Here is a 20,657-nt window from a genome sequence, read left to right as displayed (position 1 = left end):
ATATTAACTTATATTGTGCTTTGAATATTGTATAAAGCCCAGTAATGTAGACCTTTGAATCTTGACCTTTCTTCCAAGGCCAAGAAAAACCCTGAACCTGACTTAAAAAACCTACTGGTTATAGTTAATAGTACCTTACATTCTAGAATCTTAGTACTGAACTTGAAAAGAGATCATTTTCCCCTCCTTTGTATGCATATCAACACCAAGTACTGCAAAATGATTTGTTCATGATTACCCAGCCAGTTAGTGACAGAGCCAAGACTAGAAATGCAGTTTTAATTGTCCAATATTGCAGTCTTCATAAATAAGAGCAGTACTTGGCTGTGTTAACCACCATGGAGATATTAAGGGCAATCATTGGTTGAAATATCCTTGTTTTTGTGCGGCCAAGTACGTTATTTTCCTGTTGCTAAAACCCTTATTTAAGCCAAACACAAACAACAGTAGCAACTCCAGACACAGCACAGTGTTTCTTTCTGTAGAGCTGGTGTTTGCTTACTGATGGTAACAGTATGTACTAAGCTGTGACTCAGAAAAAACTCAGTTGGTGGGGAGGGGCAGATGAAGTTGAGAGGACTGGGAAGCAACTCACTCAGTAAGAGGGTTTTTATTTTTATCTTCTTTTCCACAATTTAAAGTAATATAAAGTGCTACCAGATTTTTTTTGGTGGGGGGAACACCAGGTTTATCTGCTTTTGTCAACTTGAGAATACTTGAAAACAACTTGTTCGTAGATATTTTGGGCTCCAGAATTGTCTATACACTAAAGAGGAGGTATTTATGCCTTCAAATTTCAATGCCATGCTGTCCTGTTCATTTGAGCCTTGTGATAGTGCCTTAAAAAATCAAATGGTATTAGCAGATAACAGAGATGGAGAGGGAGGGAAGTGGAAAGAGTAACCGTGCCATCAATGATTCACAAATTAATTCCGTAAATAATAGGATTTACCTCCTGTGCACTGCTTTGAAACCTGCTTGGGTATCTCATTTTGCTGGAACATTTCACTCCACTTGTTCCCTTCATCTTGCCTGGTGTGCGTGTTAGACTGCTGTGCCTCTTTGGTAGGGGCCTGTCTCTCTGCCAGGCTGGAGAATGCAACCTGGGCCTTCCTGGGCAATGCTTCTCTTGCCTGTGGGAGGCCTGGACCTCCTGCTGCTGTGGATGCCCTGCCAGCTTTCCAGGGAGGCAACAGGATCAGTCACAGCTGGGACCCCTCAGCTGTTTGGATTGCAGAAGTGCGCTTTGGGCTCTTGCTGAGCTGGGGTCCTGGAGTGCCTAGAGAATTATTGTGAATGCCAGTCCGGTGAAACTGTCAACCTAAGTCCTGATTCCAGCCTCTTTTTATGTGTTTGTTTACTCCTACTCTGCCATGAAGACTTCTGGTCATAGGTGACTTGGCCAAGTTTCTGGGCCTTTGTAGTAGGCTATTACCAGTGACTAAAAGCATCAGATATGACTGAATTTTTAATTTACTTCTCCTAAGAATCAGATTTCCTTTCTGTAATTATACCTTGCATAATATTTAAACCAAGGACAAATAAGAAGGGGTAAAGTCAAAATGTAAGCTATGAAATAAGCACAGTGGGGAAAATGAAATTGTAAAATATGAAATTAAGCATGTGGGAGAGATTTTTTTTAGATCATTTCTATACAAATACATACTTTCATTAAAACTAGAGGATTTACTTTCATATATTTGTTCTGGCTATAAAAGATATTGTTACCAACTTGAGAAGACTGTTGGACATTGACTTTCTAGGAAAATGCTTTTGAGATCTAAAGCGGATTTTATTATCCAAAAATTCATTCAACCTTGTTATTAATTATACTTGTACTAGAGATATTTTACCTGGCCAACTTACAATAGCATTAAATAAGTTCAAGTAAAATATGGTTTTATTTTGTTCTTGCTTTCTCCTTCTGAAAAAATAAGTGGATAATAATTAAAATACAGGAAAATAGATTATTATTTTTAAATCTTTTGCTATAACCAGACACAAGATTACTATTCTTTCCAGACAGACTTCTTCACTCTTCTGCAATGTCTGTCTTTTATAGTTGCTTCTTGGTTCTCCCTTTTTGTGTGTTTCAGCTGTGAACAGAGGCTTTTAGAAGACTTCCTCCACTACAGTGGAAGAGCGCCATTTTGGTGGGCAATCAGTGAATGGAGCAGAGGAGGAGAGGTGTGGCTTTTCTGGAGTATCCTGGCAGCATAGTCATTGCCAACACAGTACTGCTCACCTGTTAAATTATTTATCGAATACTTTATATGCATCTCTTTTTAAATGCACAGCCTTAGATAGGACTTCTTGAACCACTACTAGGGTTAAATCGTGACCCAATACTGGGTTATATCTCTCTGAGAGTTTGGAATATCGAAAGCATCAGCCACAAATCAGGTAACAGGACAAAGAAGAGAAACAAGAAACTCTGGTTTCCTTGATTTATAATATAAATGCACTCCCTATAGGACAGGGATGGACTTCAGGATTTGGACTTGTGGTAGGAAAGTTATTGAGAAATCCCTTCATGAGGTGTAGGAGGCTGGGGTTGTGTTTTTCAGGGTTCTTTTGAATTTGTTGTGAGGATAGTAAAGATTATTGTTAAGATTTTTCAGTTTTTCAAACTGTGGTCTTCTTTCTGCTGCCCTGGAAAATGTAGCTCTTCTCTAACTTTCTTTGTACCTCCTGACCTACCTCACTTTCTTCCCTGCTAGGAAAATGTTGACTGTATTCTGGCTGCAGTGCAGGGCCTCTGGGGACAGCTGTGTGCCAGAGGGTTCTGTGTAGGAGGTTCACTCCTGCCAATTTATTTAGGCAGCAGGTCATCAAGGGCTGTGGGCCAGAAATGCTGCAAGTCCTCTGTCTTGGAGATGTAGAGCTACTTGGAGCTGAGCTACCGTGCAGCATTAGTAAATATTTCCCACACACACACATACACACACTTGAGGAGCAGAACTCGCCTGAAGATGTCTGTGTCCAGGCTCTCACAGCTGGATTTTCACAGAGGCTGGTACTTAGCCATCTTGGCCGTGATCTTGTAAATCAGACAGATATGAGTCTTCAAAGCTAAAAAACAGCAAACAACTTCAGGCTATCTGTACCTGAGATGGTAAAGATACAAAGTTGGGACTGATCTCAAAGCAATTTCATAAATCACTATATTATACGTAAGTCCAGCTGTTACATTCAAATCTACAGTTACTTGGGAGCATATTATCACTTTGTTTCTCAGTACATAGTTATGTGAGGGAGACCTGATTATTAAAGTACTATCAAGCAGTTTAACTCATAGGAACTTTATTAAAGATCAGTCAAGACACTTACAAATTTGCTTTCACTCTAAAATGGGTTGTGGTTTATTCTTAGAACTCATGGTTTTCTGTTCTTTCCTGTATTTCACTTCAGCTGTTTAGAATCTTTGTTCCAAGAAGTTCAGAGCACCTATCGTGCCACATCTTCAAAGAAACTAAAAACATTTAAAAAGGACCTGTTTACAGTAGAGCTGAGTTTATTGTACGTAATAGTTTTTTGGGGGGGTTTTTGCTGGCTTTTAATCAGGGCTCTTTCCGCTCTTAACTGCCTTTGTCCAATTTCCTTGTGTATTTGTGGCCACAAATGATTGGGTGAATCAATTTGGGATAATTTCATCATAAACTGACTGTTATTCCAAAAACTAACCTTCAGTTGCATTTTCATCATAATAAAGCTCATTAGATCAGTCAAGGCTTTCTTCACAAGTCATGCAAAATGCAGTTCAGATCAGTTTCACTTCTGACGCCTGAATGTCATTGAGGAGTTAGGAGCCCTCCCTGTAGGCCAGCTGCGCCTTGAAGACTTGAAGATTTTGTTTTGTGCTGCAGTAATTCGTTACAGTAGTTTTTGTTTTGTTTTATATTTTAAATCAAATGTGCTAAATATTTTCTTTTATGATTTCTTTTTTGGCTAATTGGCTGCATGTATGTTCCTTTGTTGTTCCTAAATTTACAATAGCTGTCATTCTTTTGCTGCATCCTCCTCTCACTGCACTGAGTTGTGCAATTCTTTCTTGGCCCAGTTTAGGACAGGCATCCTTCCCAGAACCCAGTTGGCTTCTCAAAGGTTAAACACTTTTGGCTCAAACTACAAATAATGACTGAATAAAACCATAAAAACTGAAATCCTCCACAACAAGGGGAAAAAGAAGTATTTCTGACTGAACCACATGGATGCAATGGTCCAATCTTTTTAAAAGTTTGTTTCCCTCCTCAATTCTTCCCAAATTTGATCATTCTTATGATTGTTTATGCTTCAGATAAAAGCAACATCTGAATGGTGCTCTTATGACCCTTGATTTCCCTTGTCATTGGTGAGGGTAAAACTGCAATAACTATTTCTTCTTAGTGTGTTTTAGCCTTTTTGTTACCCTGAATTATAAACTACTCTGTATAAACTACAACTTTGAGAAAAAACAAAATAAAACTTTTTGGTAAACAATAAAAATAAAGTGTGTAATTGTTCTGACAGAATTTAGGGATCTATTTTTTCTTTATTTAGCTACTTATAAGTTATAGAACACGATGGTGTGCAGATACATCTTGACTGTTATCTCCATAATCTTTAAAATGTGTTTTGGTTTGTGGCTTCTTTGGGTGCTAGTTAATAGATTTGGTTTTTCAGAGTAGCCCAAAGTGCTCGTCTAGAAAATGATAAAGGATCTATGTTTTAAGATGATATCTAGATATTTTGCAAACTTTAATATTTACATCATGAAATTAATTTTTTGAGGTCTCTGTCATTACCCTATGTTGGACCACCAGAATTCCTGCTCTTATTAATGTAACTGTGCACCTTAATTTATATATTTTAGATCTTACAGATGGTGTTTCCTTTAACTGAGACATCATTTTACCCCCTTCTGTCTCTTTCACCACTGTGACTGACAGTTTATAGTTCTCCACCTCAGTGATCACTCTGCTTTTACTTATTGAAGGTTAACATTTACTATTGGCTCTTTATAAAACTGAAATTCAGAATAGTCATTAGCAAAAAAAAGAACCATGTATTAAGGCTAAAAAAAACCCCAGATAGACAAGGGAAAACAAATCAGCAGGAAGCTTGACTTATAACGGATCTCCCTCCAAGGAAGATCACCCATTGTTAGAAATGGCCCACCACAGTGGGGCAGCAGAGCATGCTGGGGTAGAGCGTGGCTACGGGAGGTGCATATCCTGGGTGCTGATCCTGCCTCTGTCTATTTAAGTTACTCTTTGCATTGATAAAGTAGGGATAATATTAGAACTACTTCCTAGTAATATTAAGATTAAATCAATCAATATTTGTAAAAAATCTTCAAACATGGTTTAGTAGAAGGTAATTTCTTAAATTTAGTAAATATTTTTAAATGAAAAATTCTTTTTTCCCGAGATAACACATTTCTTAATTTTGAAAACAAGTACAGTGGTGCCTTGGTTCATGAACTTAATTTGCTCCGTGTTTCTGAAAAAGAAGGCCAACGTTCATGTTCCTGCAGGAAAGATGGCCAGGGTCATGTTCATCACCTGATGCAGTTTGTAAACAAAAGTATTAACAGTGGTGTCTTGGTCCATACATTAATGTTAATATTTCCCCTTCTATGTAAAGCAATCAGTCATACATACTAGCTAAAGAAGTCAATTTTTATTGTATAACACAGATTAGAAAAAAATGATCTCCTTAGGGCTAAGCACTTTTATTGCACTTATACTGCCTAGTAAAAATAAAACAGTGTTTTAAGGTTTGTAATTTGTAGATTTTGTCAACTAAAAGAAGTTTAAAGATCATTTCTTAGTTTAGGGTATTTAATTTCTATATGACATCTGTCATGATAGTCTAAGATCTGGAAGAGAGATTAGATTATAAATGAATGTATCCTCTGAGCAGTGATACGTTGTTTAGTTTGAATTATCACTCGATTTGCTCTTCATCCTTTGAGTTGATTTCACACCAAGCACATTTTCCCTGCTGAGTGCATATTGGGTTCTTTTTCCTTTCCATATATAGGCGTGGCTGGACTCCTTTGTTTTGAATCAAACACTAAACTTATTTCCTTCTCCTACCAGTCCTTGTTAGTGCTTTCTCATCTCTTTTTCATTAATTGATTTGTCAGATATGTCTATCTGCTAGTTCTCTTCCTCAGCCATACGTCCAGCTAAAAACAAGATTTGACTAGTACTTCTCATCTTGCCTCAGAATCTCAAGGTCTAAAAATTAACTCTCTTCTTCTTGTTATTTTAATTTAAGTTAGAAAGGCCCATCACCTACTTAGAGAAGACAATCATATTTAACAAAGGACTAGAATCTTGGTTATATAAAACGTTTCTAGAACTCAAAAAGAAGTTAGTAGAAGAATGAGGGAATATTATGAACACATTGGACATCTCTTTTGAAGAAATGGAAACTTGAAAGGCCAAAAGACATGAAAAGATATTGTATTAGTAAACAACAAAATGCAAAGTGAAGCCACTATGAGATTCTGTTTCACATTCAGATAACTAGTATGTATTAAAGTGTGACAGTATCAAAGATTGTGGAGCAATGGGCAGTCTCAGACTTAGTGGATGGGAGTAAATTTTGGAGGAATCATTTTGCAAACAAGTTTGGAATCAGATTAAAGATATGCAATTCTGTGACCCAATAATTCTACTGCTAGTTATTTAGCAGGTGTATTATGGGAGGTTTGCACAAGTTGCTCCAATAAACAATCTTTGGAACAGTAAAAACACTGAAAAGAACAACAATATCCATAAATAATGAAATGGATATATCCATTGTGATGTATTCAGTTGGCTACAGTACATAGGATATGAGTGAACTACAGCTACATGAATCAGTGTGAGTATATCTCAAACACATGATGCTGAGCAAAAATGCCACTCACGGGAATTCATAAAATATGATTTCCTTTCTGATTATGTAAAAATGTATATTATAACCTTCTGTTTCTAAGGCTAAGTGGGACAAACATTCTTTCCCTTTTATAACTGATGAATCCATTACATATAGGTCTATGAATGGTGTGTTTTATGATTAGTACATAAAGAATCTTTATTCTCAGTAATTATTCCTAGTGTTTTAGTAATACTCAGTTAAAGGTTCTTCAGTGGGATTCTCTTGGTCTTGAAATTTAAGCAGCCCACAGTGGAATAGAGTTAAATCTCAATAAAATATTTTTGGAGTCAATTAGTACATTGTTCATTAAAAGTTATGCTGAGTAGAACTTGTGTGCGTCTCATTAATATTATTTTCATAAAAATTATGAAATAACTATGGCATTTAAAATATTTTACAAATCGTAATGAAAAGCTGAACTGAACAGACAAATATCAAACAGATATTGGGCTGAAAGTTTGTAAACAGAATGTAGGTGGAGGGAAACCACAGATACTCTCTAGAAACCCAAACTTGGCAAGGCCTTGGACTCAGATTCTTGTAGGCTGATTTCAGGGTTCTTCTAAATTATTGGGTACTACCAAAATCAAAATTAGGGGAAGATGGAAAGACCCAGAGATCCTCGCAACTCCGTGATCTTTTCCAAATCGCTACATGCGTTACCTATGATAATGGCTTTGACACCGAGAAAGGGGAAAGGAATGATTGGTGTATTCTTTCTGGATTTTAATTCTGCAAGCAACTCTGGAATTCTTTTCTGACCTTTTCTCCTTTTTTGGTATGTAGCATATAGAGTAAGACTGTGTTTCCTTGTATCTTTCTTTTACTCTCTGAATTCCCAGCAGAGGTAAAGCCTGCAGTGAAATGGAGTGTGGATGTGGGGGATATTATGAAGCGATCCTCAGGGATTGGCCTGTACGTTTGAAAATGGACTCACATACTTTGATGCTTGCTTTCTTGAAGTAGCGGTAACAATGATGTTAGAAGAATTCCATCAATTGGCATCTTCATTTAGAATTACAAGGCATCATAGAGGCAGGAGCATTTGTCCCTAGTATTCCACAGCTACCACACAACAAATTGTGTTTTCTTTTTCTTCCTTCATTCTTTGGTTTTCACAAAATTTGCTGAGCAGTTTTAATGCCAAATACAGAAACATAAAGGGAATTAGATAGTGGGATGAAGATAAGATTGTTGTGTCTTATTGCTGTTGCAAGATGTGGAATCCCTTTATTAAAACTGGCATTTTGCTAAATGCAAAAGTAAGCAAAAATCCACAGAATAAACCAGAAGTAATCCAGAAGAAACCATAAATATTTCTCAGACTGGCAAAAGTCTCAAACATTGGTCTTAAAGAATTTTATTACATGTGTTAAAATCATTCAAAAATATAAATTTATTTTCATTGCTCCTCCTACTGGCCCTTAATTTTAAAGAAAATAATTCTAAAATATGGTAGCACTTGTTAGATGGTGATATGGTTTCTTACCTTTTTATTAATGAAATTTATTAAATATTGTTGTTTAGAGAAGCATCAAGAAATAATAAAGATGTAAAGTATAAAGATCCAAAGGAAGTAGAAAAGTCAGATTATCCAGTCATGGTTCATACTTGCTAATCCTTTGTTAGAAATAGGCGCGACTGTTGAGTAATGACAGCTGAACCCAATTAGAGATTCTCACTGTTTTTCTTTAATTCGTTTGTAATTTTTTAAAAAACGATGAAATTTGTTCAAATTGAGTCAGTTGGGAAACATGTAGATCCACCTTAAATGATTCTGGTTTAACAATTGAATTATTTAATTATACATCAAATATTTTATCTTTTAATGTTTTGGTAAAACCCAATCATTTAGAGGAGTCCTGGAATCAACTTACATGAGTCCAGGTCTGTGGCTTTGCAAAGTTCAGGGTTTCTAGATACAGTCTGTGATTTACCTCTGCCTACATTTTTCGTTTAAACTTTCATCTCAGTATTTCTTTGCTATTTTTCTGTGGAGCAATTGAGGGAAACTCTTGCTTAATAAATACGACAGACATTAATAAATAACACATTGTTTTACAGTGTTAGAGGGAGGAGAAGGCTATGGGAAGGATAAGTAAGAAGCACAGAGAAGAGGTACTTAGGACCAAGGGCCATCACACAATGTCAGGGTAAAAATGTAACACACAAACCGCACACATATACTCAGCTAATTTTTTTTTTTTTTTTGCTAATGCAGTATTTACTGCTAAAGATGGCTTGTCTAGAATTTCATGTGAGCCCCCTTTTGAATTATCAGCTCATAAAAAGAAACTCCTGGGGCTGTATGTCATTTGGGTTGTACCTTTGATCATTTCCTATTCAATCGATTGATGATATATACTTTGTGTCCCTTCTCTTTCTCACCAATGTCATCCCCTCACAACTGAAAATGAAGATTGTTGTGTCCACTGCATCCTGGCATGCCTGTTCTGTGAATTCCTGACGGTCTGCAACATTGTCCTGGGACAAGCCTCCTGTGGCATCTGCACGTCAGAAGCCTGCTGCTGCTGCTGTGGCGACGAAATGGGGGAGGGCTGTAACTGTCCGTGTGACATGGATTGTGGCATCATGGATGCCTGTTGTGAATCATCGGACTGTTTGGAAATCTGTATGGAATGCTGTGGGATTTGTTTTCCTTCATAAATATTTATCTTTTGTTTGTGTTAAAACTGGAGAACATTTTAAAAATTTTCTTTGAAGAAATTGAAAAACACATGGTAAGATTCTATTGAAACAACTCAGTATTTGCACTGTTAACTCATTATTTTTAAGTATTCTCTGAAACCCTTTTTTTCCCCACCAATCTACATGGTTTAATATGTGAAATTTTAACTATTTTCACTGAGCTTGGAAACTTCTTAATGGATTACAGTAACTGAAGTACATTTTCACACACACACACACACACACACACCAAACATGTTAAATGCGTCCTCTTTGTATTGATATTTCTATTTCCCAGGAGTGTGTTGCTCCAAACATATTATTTCTCAGTGGGTATTTAAACCAGACTACTTATTTTTTATATTTATCTACTAGAGGTTAAAAGTAAGCATATTTAGTTCAAACATTGGGAAACAAACTCACACCATACCTTGGACACCCAGTGTTGCTCTCCCTACTCTTTTCTCTACATGCCCCACTGGTTCAAGAGTTGCTGAGTGCCCATTCTGGCTGTTTTCTCATCTAGGCTTCAGAGGACAAGTATCCTTCCACCCTTGTGCATAGCAGCATTCAGTGTGGCAGAGGAAAGAGACCGTTAAGAAACAAACTAAGCTAAAACCTATAGGTGAGCATTATGAGGAAGAAAAACACAAAAGTCCACATAAATAAACAGAGAGGAACCACCAGAATATTGAATATCAGGGAAAACGAGTGTCTGAGCAGACCTCTTAGAATGAGTGATCCATCTGCTACTTATATGAATTATTTAGATTTAGGACAAAGTTTTAGGTGGACAACCTGAACTGTGTGTGCCTATAATCAGTTTGTATAAGAATACATTCAGTGCACTTCATTTTAGTTGTAGGAATACAAATTTTTTAAAATAAATATTTAAATTAGCCCAAATAAGCACCTTAATATGTATAACTTAAATGTCACAATAATTTTTGATGAAAATATAATATCTTGTACAAATAGCTATATTTCATAAAAAATGTGGACTACTTTTGACAAATTTCATTGAATGGGAGATATTTTAATATTAAAATTCCACTATTCTGATTTTGAGTTTTCGAAGGCTTGCTTTTATTTTGAGAGCTTCAAGTCTGCTGGAAAAATGGTGTTGTCTGCTTATTTTGGTTTGTTTCTTAACGATGATTATACTTCATAAAGTTAATCTTGGATGCAAACCATTCTTTCCAATGTATGAGGAACCCTGATATCTACTAGTTTAACCAAATTAAGTATTGCAATTTTAAGTTAAATTAAGCCCATATAGCAGGTAATAAAGTTTCCTACATGTAAAGAAATGTCAATCGCAAAAGTAATTATATAGTTACAGAGTCTTAAGTATCTATAGTTCAAATGAACATATATGCCCTATATGTTCTCCTGTGAATTTGATCTCTCCAAAATTGTAGTTCGGTTTTATTCAATGCAATGCCTTGTAGAAATTTTGAAACTAGGATTAACGGTAATTTTCAATTTTTCTGGGTGATTATTAAACTGATAACAATAGTCATAGTTTTAGGAAGCCTTAAATAAACAAACTTTTAAGAGACTTTTCAAACTTGAATCATGTGAAAACTTACGGTTTTCTTTTGAGATGAAACCTAGTTTCTATTTATAATATTATTTAAGGGCTTAAAAGAGAAAAAAATGTTAGCAGACTCAGATTTCTCTTTTAGTGCCATTTCCATACACACACACACAGACACACACACACACACACACACAACCTTTAAATTATTTGATTAAAATACAATTTCAGTATACAGGTTTTTTTTTCTTCCTCTTCTAAAGAATATCTTTGATTTCTTACATAAAATATGATGAGAATCTGAATATTGATATATACCCAAAATTAACTTATGCTTGTATATTAGGATACAAGAATAGCATCTGTTTATAGACCCATAGAACTTGCTAACAACCTGGAATTGTTAGAAATTTGACTAATTTTTATCTGCAGAAATTTTCAATTAAGTGGTTTGTCTGATATTTAAGTATATCCTTCTACTCTTTGCAATGAAAATATTAACACATTTGAAATAAGGTTTCTCTATAACAGAGAACATTAGTGGATACCAGAATTTTATTTTCATACTTACACATTGAATACTTTTCTTGATTCGTCTACTTCAGGCAGTCATTCCTTAAAGTTTCTTGTATAATTAAAAAGTAAAAAGAAAAAAGCATAAAAGTAGGCAAATGTGAAAATAGTTTCAATATATTTTAGTATTTCTGTATGTTAAATGTCTTATTGAATTATGTGACCATCATAGCTAAGTGCAGTTATATATTTCACCTCTTTTTAAATGTGGAAACTTGATCTTAAATATTTTTAAACTGGATCTGTATTATCATGAATATAATATTTTAAAATTTTTAAAATGACTTTGTTGTTCTTTGTCATACTTTCATATCTAATTGATATAGTAATTGATACTTTAATTAATTTAACTATTATTTAAAAACTTAGATTTTTCTGTATTTCTTATTCCTATTACATCCCCTTCTGGAGATTTCCTAGCTTCCTTATGTATTGGTCATAAATGAACTATGGAGAACTATCTATGGAGAAATAGAACATTTTATAAGTCAAAATCATAGTTGATACATGATATGAAAACACAGTAGTGTTTTTTCAAAAACTCATGTCAAAATACAAATTTCATACCTTTTTAGTAGATTGATTTCAATTATTTACTTTGAGAATTATATCTTAACTTATAAAATTAAGCAAATTTTTATATATCCCAAGATTGAACATCAAGCAAAAAATGCTCAGATGGATGAGATTGGATATTAAATCTAATGAATATTACTTTCACTCAAAAGAATCATCAAAAGTATTTCCATCTAGGAATTTTAGAGGCACAGTTTTAAAAAATATTTTTATATAACTAACACATGCCAGTAGAACTGTTTCAGAAAAGGCTGTTTATTTGGAGAAATTATCATTTTGTTTTTGTGTTCTTCCAGTGATACCATATGTGTCCATTTTCTTCACCTGAACACTCAGTGTTATTTGTGCAGTTTAAGGAATAATCAAGGCAGCCTTGTATAATAACTTTCCATTCTTCGTCCATATAAACTCTATCAATATCCTAGATTCTAATGTTATTAGTGTCAAAAGTCACTGCCTGACATAACAACGATTTGAACACAGGGATTCAGTGGCTTGACTTCTTCAATGGTGGTTAAATGGTTAGATTTACCCATCTTTCTAATTAATAGTTCATTTATTGATAAGATTATTTTCCAAATTATTCAGGACCTTTTCATTTTTTTCATTGGATTGCTGCGTCTATGCAGAGATACCAAATAAGATTTCATCAAATACTGTAAAACCCCTTTTTCTCTTCCTTTTACACCAGTGTAGTAGAGCAAAGCAGTTTCTTCTTAAACCATGGTTAATATATTGATTGGTTTATTCTCACCTTTACTATGTACAATTTTAATCCAGGATTCAGTATCAAGGAAAACCTTTCAATTTTTCATCTCTCTGTGCCCCTAGTAATCAAGAAACTTACAGGAAGTGTTTTCTTTCTGCTTGGTTTGGTTCTGGGAGCCTCAAGAAAGTCACATAATCTTCAGAAAATTTCAACCCAGAAAAGTTTGGCACTGCCCATGAGAAAACTATTAGCTCCACCAGTGAAGCTCCTGTTGTTTACTTAGCTATTTAAGATTGCTTTCAGAGGTTTAGGTTAAAATGGAAAAGGCTGTGGAAAGAGGACAATGTGTTGCAGTTCTAATGTGGGAGGGTGGGTTTAACAAATGCCATTACTGGTGACTAAACCCACAATCATTTCCCATTGCAAACTTCCCAGTGAACAATGAACTGTGCCATTTACTTTAAAAGACTGACTCAAAAGATCATTATGTATGATCAAATTTTAATGAGGTCAGTAGACACTCTGGGAATTAAAAAGATTATGAACCCAGCCTTGGCTCACCTCCCACTCCTACCTCGCCTCAGAAAGTACTCTTGAGGCAAACAGAAAATCTGTCCAACACCAATCTTCAAGTTGGGGCGGGACATGATGTTTTCTACCAGAGTCATATAGATGAGTATAAGTAGTTTCTGCCTTTTCTTTCAGCTGTGGCTAATAGTTCTGTTTGTTTATTTATACTGCAAATCCCTCACTTCATTATTTAGTCAACATCAAAAGAGAATCATGTACATATGAGGTGACCTCCAAGAAATCATTTGAGAAAACTGTCTTTTGACACTTTGCAGATGTAGGTTACAGATATGTGTTAGAGACAAGCTATAGCTTTTGCAATTAGGTATTCTCTTCCAGGCAAGTCTTTTTGTGAAGTTTAGTTGAGAATATAATTATTAGGAAAATGATGAAAAGAAAATTCAAACAAATTCTAAGTTTAGCTTGAAAAATTGAAGATTCTTAAGTTCTCTCTGATGCATAAAGGGGCAGAAGCAAAGGAATTACATTCCAAAGCCAAGAAAGAGGGTGTACAAAAGCAGCTGATCCACTTGACATAGTTCATAGCCTTTTGCAAAGGAATAAAAGCCTGTTGAGCAGGGAACCAAAAGATCTCATTATAGGAGGAAGCCAAGCCATATTAAAGCTTGTGCACTAGTAACTATGTCTTAAAACAGCCTGCTGTTTTATATTGAACCAATACATTTCTTAACTTGGTAGGTTGCAGTGTAAAGATGTACAGAGCCTGTCTGCTGGATGCTATGCCAATTACAGACATGGAAGAGTGGTGTCAAACACCTACAAACACTTAGCATTGCACACAATCTTAGAGTGAAACAAAAGGAGTTTTGAAATGTCACCTCAAAACCTAGAAAGCACAGTTCATCTACTGTGTTTGACTCTGAGAGTTTTCAAATCACCTTTATTATATAATTTAATGTGGACGTCATAGGATCCCTCACTCAGAATGCACAATTCTTTCAAGGACATGAATAGTGCCTGAGAGAGGAGAGTATCTTTCAAAGTAATACCTTCAGATGACAAGGCATCTCTGATCAGCTCTGAAGAAATTGCATTTTACTGGTATTGAGGTGAAGGAAAAGTGAACTACCCAAGAATACGTATTGTGTTAGATTTTGTTAGATCATCAGAAAGAATAATTGGGCATATTTACACAATTACATTTTAGTAAACTATTATGCTAGCTTAACTATATAATACATATTCTGGCAAAAAATATATTAAATTGCAATCCAAAAGCAATTTAGCTGCTGAGGACATTATTTTTTATCTAATTATTCACAAATTAATGAATAAAATTAAATTCCAATCACTGAAGAAAGTGAAGCAATGGTGAGAATCAGAACTAGAGATTAGTTAAAGCAAAGATCTGCAATGCAGAACAGAATTAAAGTATTTCTTTTATTCAAACTCAGTGCTTAAAAAAGAACAAATCCATCATCTTGAAATTTGACTTGTAGCTTGACATTAAAAATAATATGAGTAGAATTTTCAGTGGGGTAAGCACAAAACTAGTTCAAGTTGTGTCACTCTCAATTACTGTACTCAGGTGGTGTACCCATTAAAATTCCCACTTGTGGGTTCCGCTCACTATGCAAATGGGGTCATTACCTGGAGAATTTAATTGATTATGACACTGGGAGTAGGACTTTTCCTTTCAAAATAAACCTACTTACACACATTTTCACTAGAAATTTGATTGTTATATATACTTTGGATTATTTTGTTCTATAAACACCTACTAAAATTAGACTGTTCTTGCATATTTATTTCCTGGGAATAATTCAGTGGATACAAATTACTTTGATATTATTTTATCTATAAGCTAGTGAGAATGAATCTTTTTAATACATTGCTCATCCAAACACTATAAAAGAAGTATATCTTTAAAACTACCTAGATGTGGATACATTTCCAGTAAAGTCTTTTTCTAGTATTTAATTATCATTTTCTCTTTCATAATACCCCTAAACATTTAATTTGAGAGACTTTTTTCTCCATATTGTCACCTTGAAAAAATTATAGTTAAAGACTTAATATGCCCTCTTAGATGCCTTTCTATACATGGACACACACAGACACACACATAATGTTGCTGAGTTACCATGTCTGTAACACAAGGTCTACATATTCTCTGAGAGGACAGTGGAGACATTAAATTTTTTGTCTCAGTCAATACAAGAGACACTTCAATCATGAGGCATGAAACTACTGAATTTAAAGTGAAGAAACAACAAATTGGTGTAAAAAGTGCAGGGTTACATACACCTACAGTGGATTTTCACTGATTGTACAGCTTTCAACCCACATCCTAACAAGAAAATTGATAATGGCCTAAATTTACAGTGAACACCGAAATTACAGGGTGGTTTGGTGTATATAATATTGAACTGAGCACCCAGGAATTCAGTTCCAAGATACCAACACTAATAGCAGTTCCCAGAGTGAATTTGAAGCAGGAACAAAATTGCTGTAACTGTAAATGGGATAATCTCAGGGAAGCACTAACTGTTCCTTTAAAGAGGGGTAGTGCAGTCTTCATTTTTATTATTATACCAAGTTGTACAACAGCCAAAATTTTATCACTAGAGAATATTTTTCCTTTAATGTAAGACAAATATTCTAAAATCAGAGAAAAAGTAATTCCAAGAATATAGAAAGGAAATACTGCAAAAATCACGATTGGACCATTGGGCAGAATTTTTAACATCTGTAACTATGGGAAATTTCCCATAGAATATCAAATATGGATCCTAGTCTCTGACATTCATTTTTCTATGATATTTCTAATTGTGCCTGGAGGATAAGAAGGAGTTGGCGCATCCAATAAATATAATGATTTACATGAACGGAGCTTCCTTTGAAGTTAATAGGACCTTTGGAGCGGAGAGTTATGCACCACGAAAACGAAGTTCCATGTGAATCCAGTTCTTTCTTTTTAACATGCAGTGGTACTGCCAATGCATTTGGATTTTTCTCAGTGCTTATCTGTACTTTATATGTGGTGTTTAAGTTGGTTTTGAGTGAAGTGCTCCATGTGCCCAGGAAAGATAGTCAAAAACAGGGGCTGTGATGATTGGCAAGCACATACCAGGGACCAGCTTTGTAAGATAGCATCCAAAAGTGACAGGGCTTGACATTTGTAGAGCTTGTTCAACTTTTCAAAAGGAAACCATAGCCACTTTCTTATTTGATCCTCGCAAACACTATGACTCTTCCATTTTACAGATGAAAAAGCTGGGATAAATTACTTACATTTACTTCCTAAAGAAACGCTATTAGTTACTGATATCCCTAGGAAACCTAATCTTTATTCGTGGATCTTTCCTTTACATAGGTCTATTTCTTATGAAATCACATATTACTTAATAGAATGAATAGACTTAATCAGAGCTGTGGTACTTGAAGCTGAGATGGGGATACCTGGCTTGGAGTCTAAGATCTTAAAACTGGAAGTTATAACTACTTGTGCTACTTAGCTCTCATGCATTGACCCTAAACTCAACCCATCGAATGTTACTTTGATTACTTAGCACTGATACCCATTTTTTCCTATCAGATAAGGAGTGAAGAGTTTGCTGTTCATAAGAATGTGTTATTCTTTCTTCATTTACCCTTCTAATTCTATTTTCTGTCTCTGCTTGCTTTTTGCACTTTGCTTCTTGTTTTTTGTTGGACTTTGATTGATGGTAGGAACTAGTAGGAAATCAGAAAGTGGGAGAAGAGATCAAAATATTCATTCCCATCCTGCTCCTTGGCCCCCTTCTTGCTAGGCAGTGGTTTGACAGTTGCCCTGTTCCTTCACATAGGAGTATCTGAGCAGTGGCTCTGCTTGTATAGCTATAGCTCCCTCCCTTGCCTCTTCAGGCATGGGGGAAATACTAGTTTCCCACTGTTTGTAGTTCCTATCACTTCGAATTCCCTTATTGGTTTCCTTACAATTGATTGTTCTTCTGCAAACAGTATCTTTTATTAAACCTCCTTCAATTAAGGTCTCTGAGTGAGCCATCTGTTTCCTGACAGTGTTCTAATGAGGTGGTAAGGAAGAGTCGGTTTGTATGTGTGCAAATGTACAAGTTGTCTCAGTCCAATCTCGTCATTACATACTTCTAAGATTTAACAGTCCTTGGATGTTTTTTCTCTTTAACATGGACAGTTAATTAAATATAGGAAAAACTACACTAGACACTCTGAAATTTTCCTCAAGTATTTTGGTTCAATGATCACCCATGCCTTATGCTATCATTTTGCATGGTAACATGTAGGGGCAAAGAAAGAGGGTATCCCAAGTTTATGACTGAGTTTACAAACATAGCTATAGGGTCCCTGGAAGTGAGAAAATTTTCTTTTGTTCTTCACAACCTAAAATTAATCAATGTCATTATCAACATAAGCAAACTCACAATAAAAATCCCAGCCTGGAAATTAATCTACCCCAGAAATGAATGAATGTCTTTATTGGTATATATATATATATATATATATATACACACACACACACACACACATATATAAACTATACATATATAAACATATATATAAACATATACATATATAAACATATATATATGTAATAAAACAAGTTACACAGCATCTACATTCCTCCAGCCAAACACTTCAAAGAAGGTCCGGTATCAAGTCTTTGTGATCAGCTCAACCCTGTTAATAAATTTGTAACAGTTTAACTGATGCCTCAAATATTCACCCAGTTATCAAGAAGCATCTTGTTCACCTTTGCTGGTTAGATCCCATGTATAGGTAGGAGTGTGTGATGATAATAGATGTCTCAGTTTGGAGAGACAGAATGCATATTAAATAGAACTAAAAAGTTAGAACAGGAACAGACATAATTGCTGCAAGAATAGAGAGCTAAAAGGGAAGAGACCCTCTTAGCAAGTGAGAAAGTTTAAATAGAGGAAGAAATAACTGGGGTTTGGAGAAATGTGACATCCGTAAGTACAGTCTGAAGCTGCAGTCATGTTGGAAAGGATGGACTGCAGAGAGTAGTGAGAAGAGACAGAGCTGGTTCAACAAGAAGCACTTTAAATATCTTGCTGAAGACTTCTGAACTCTATCCTATAGGTAGTGTGAAGACTTCTGAGGATTTTACTCAAGGATATGATGAGATTAAATTTATGTTTTGATCACATTTTTATTAAGGGCACAGTATGGATGATGGGCTACAAGGAATGAAGAATGAACTTGGGTAAGGAGTTGAAAGAATGTGTGTATTCAACACACACATAGAAGACAATGACAGCCTGAACCAAGGCCATCACTGTGGGACAGATCTGGGTGAGGGAACTGAATTAAATGCAATTCTGAAAGACGATTGAAAGACTGTCTCAGGTGAATGGACATATTAAATGTGACCAGTTGTTTGCTTGCAAAGCCAACCATGTGAACGTTAAATTAAAGTCCAGTTCACAGGAGTGTTAAAGAGTGTTCATGTTTCAGGCCAAAAATGTCATGTTTTCCATAAGCATGATAATGGATTTGAAAGTGCTTTGAAAGTAGTTTCACCAGTATTAGAAATCTACATTTTAATTCCTATCAGAGTTTATGTGGTGGCAATGGTATATATGCGGTGTATAGGCAGGAGCGTAAAATCTTCCAGTTCTTCAGTCTGTTAGTGCTGTTTGTAAGCCAGGGTGTGGGGGCAGGAGAAAGTGGGGGAGAAAAGAAGGGAAGGAAAGGAGCAAGGAGACATGGACAAAGAACATCAAGAGGGCCTGGCATATATGAGATGTTCAAGTATGTGTTTGTTGATTTTTAAGTGACTGGATTACTGACTGCACACACAAACTCCTGCACACACCTACGTGTGTGTGAGTGCACGTGCATGTGTATGTGTGCTTGTAGGATATGAATAATTTAAAAAGCAGAATGGAATGTGTAGTAATAAGAAACACACTGGGTAAGGAGTGCATAAAAATCTCTACCCATTTATACATACCTTCTGGCTTGACCTTTTAAAACTAAATCAACAAGTAACTGACCATTTACTGTTTACTAATTGATTGGTTAAATGAATAATTCTGTAACCCAGTTAATGAAAAAGTCTAGATCAAATCATAAGTCTTAGGCACTGTATGACTCAAATCTCTCTGGTTGGCCTCCAGCAGCTCTAAAATTAGAAATATATTTTCCAAAGTTCTATTCTTGCTAACCTTTGTCTTCTTGCAGCACCTGATTCAAATTCTCAGTTGGGCATGTCCCAATTTTTGTTTTCATCTGGGAGGGTGTTTACTGGCCCTCAGAAGTTGTCTTATGTTCTGTGCCTTATGTTTGGCTTAATTTGCCTTATATTCTGTGCATCACATGTTATATTTCTCCAGACCTAATAAAACTGCTCCAAGCCTATTTTAACCACTTTATTTTCACAGTAAATTACAAAAGGTTCATGGAATGAAATTCTGTTTCTGTAAAAAATAATTACACTAAAATGAAAATATTTAAATTCACATTGCAAATACCAATGAAATATCAAGGAGTTCAGTAAAGAAAATTACCAAGAATAATAAGGAAGAAGGGGCAAAAGGCAGGCACATTTTTTTTGTCCCTAGTGGTAGAAGTTGGTACTTGAAAGGGAATCACAATGCATTTCACCAGGCAGAAATTTAATTTACATCTGGACACTGGATCATCAAACAAGATCCGAATGCTTTTATCTGTTCATGCAAATATTTGTTTTGAAATAATTGTTGAAAGTATGATAGGCAAGGCAATGGAAGTCCAAACCATAATATGAAAACTTAAATTTTCCAGCTTCTTAAAAGGTTTATTCCATGGCTGCTTTTGTTTTGAGTGAACATGTCATAAAGTAGTTGTCACCTGCTGAGGCTTTCCAGTTAATACAAAGTAAAATGTTGCCATTCATTTGGATTACATTTTCTTTTAAACTGAATTTTTTTAGGTGCTTAGACCTAAAGTATGATAAATTGTACCAAAGTATGTTGGTGTTACACATATTTAGCCAAAGGTTATTACAAAAACAAAAAAAATTAAAAATATTTTCATGTTTAATGTTTAATTCTAATCATTCCTTCCTTTAAGGAGAGCATTCAGTTGGGTCAAGTGACCATTTCC

General features: G+C 35.2%; 1 protein-coding gene across 4 annotated transcripts in view; it reads left to right on the top strand.

The window, feature by feature from the left end:
• Window positions 1-11,997, top strand: part of Mdfic (MyoD family inhibitor domain containing) — an 86,849-nt gene extending 74,852 nt beyond the window's left edge. For all 4 annotated transcript variants that reach the window (XM_087204618.1, XM_004865271.3, XM_021244769.2 and 1 more), the window contains one exon: window positions 9,332-11,997. In XM_087204618.1, the coding sequence (XP_087060744.1) occupies window positions 9,332-9,579 (248 nt within the window). In that variant the 3' untranslated portion in view covers window positions 9,580-11,997. The remainder of the gene's footprint in view (window positions 1-9,331) is intronic.
• The last annotated feature ends 8,660 nt before the right edge of the window (window positions 11,998-20,657 follow it).

The sequence above is a fragment of the Heterocephalus glaber genome, unplaced genomic scaffold, assembly GCF_053883595.1.
Source record: "Heterocephalus glaber isolate CG9 unplaced genomic scaffold, H.glaber_assembly_v1.0 deba00000546, whole genome shotgun sequence".
Classification (NCBI taxonomy): domain Eukaryota; kingdom Metazoa; phylum Chordata; class Mammalia; order Rodentia; family Bathyergidae; genus Heterocephalus; species Heterocephalus glaber.
This window is presented reverse-complemented; position numbering and strand designations above follow the sequence as displayed.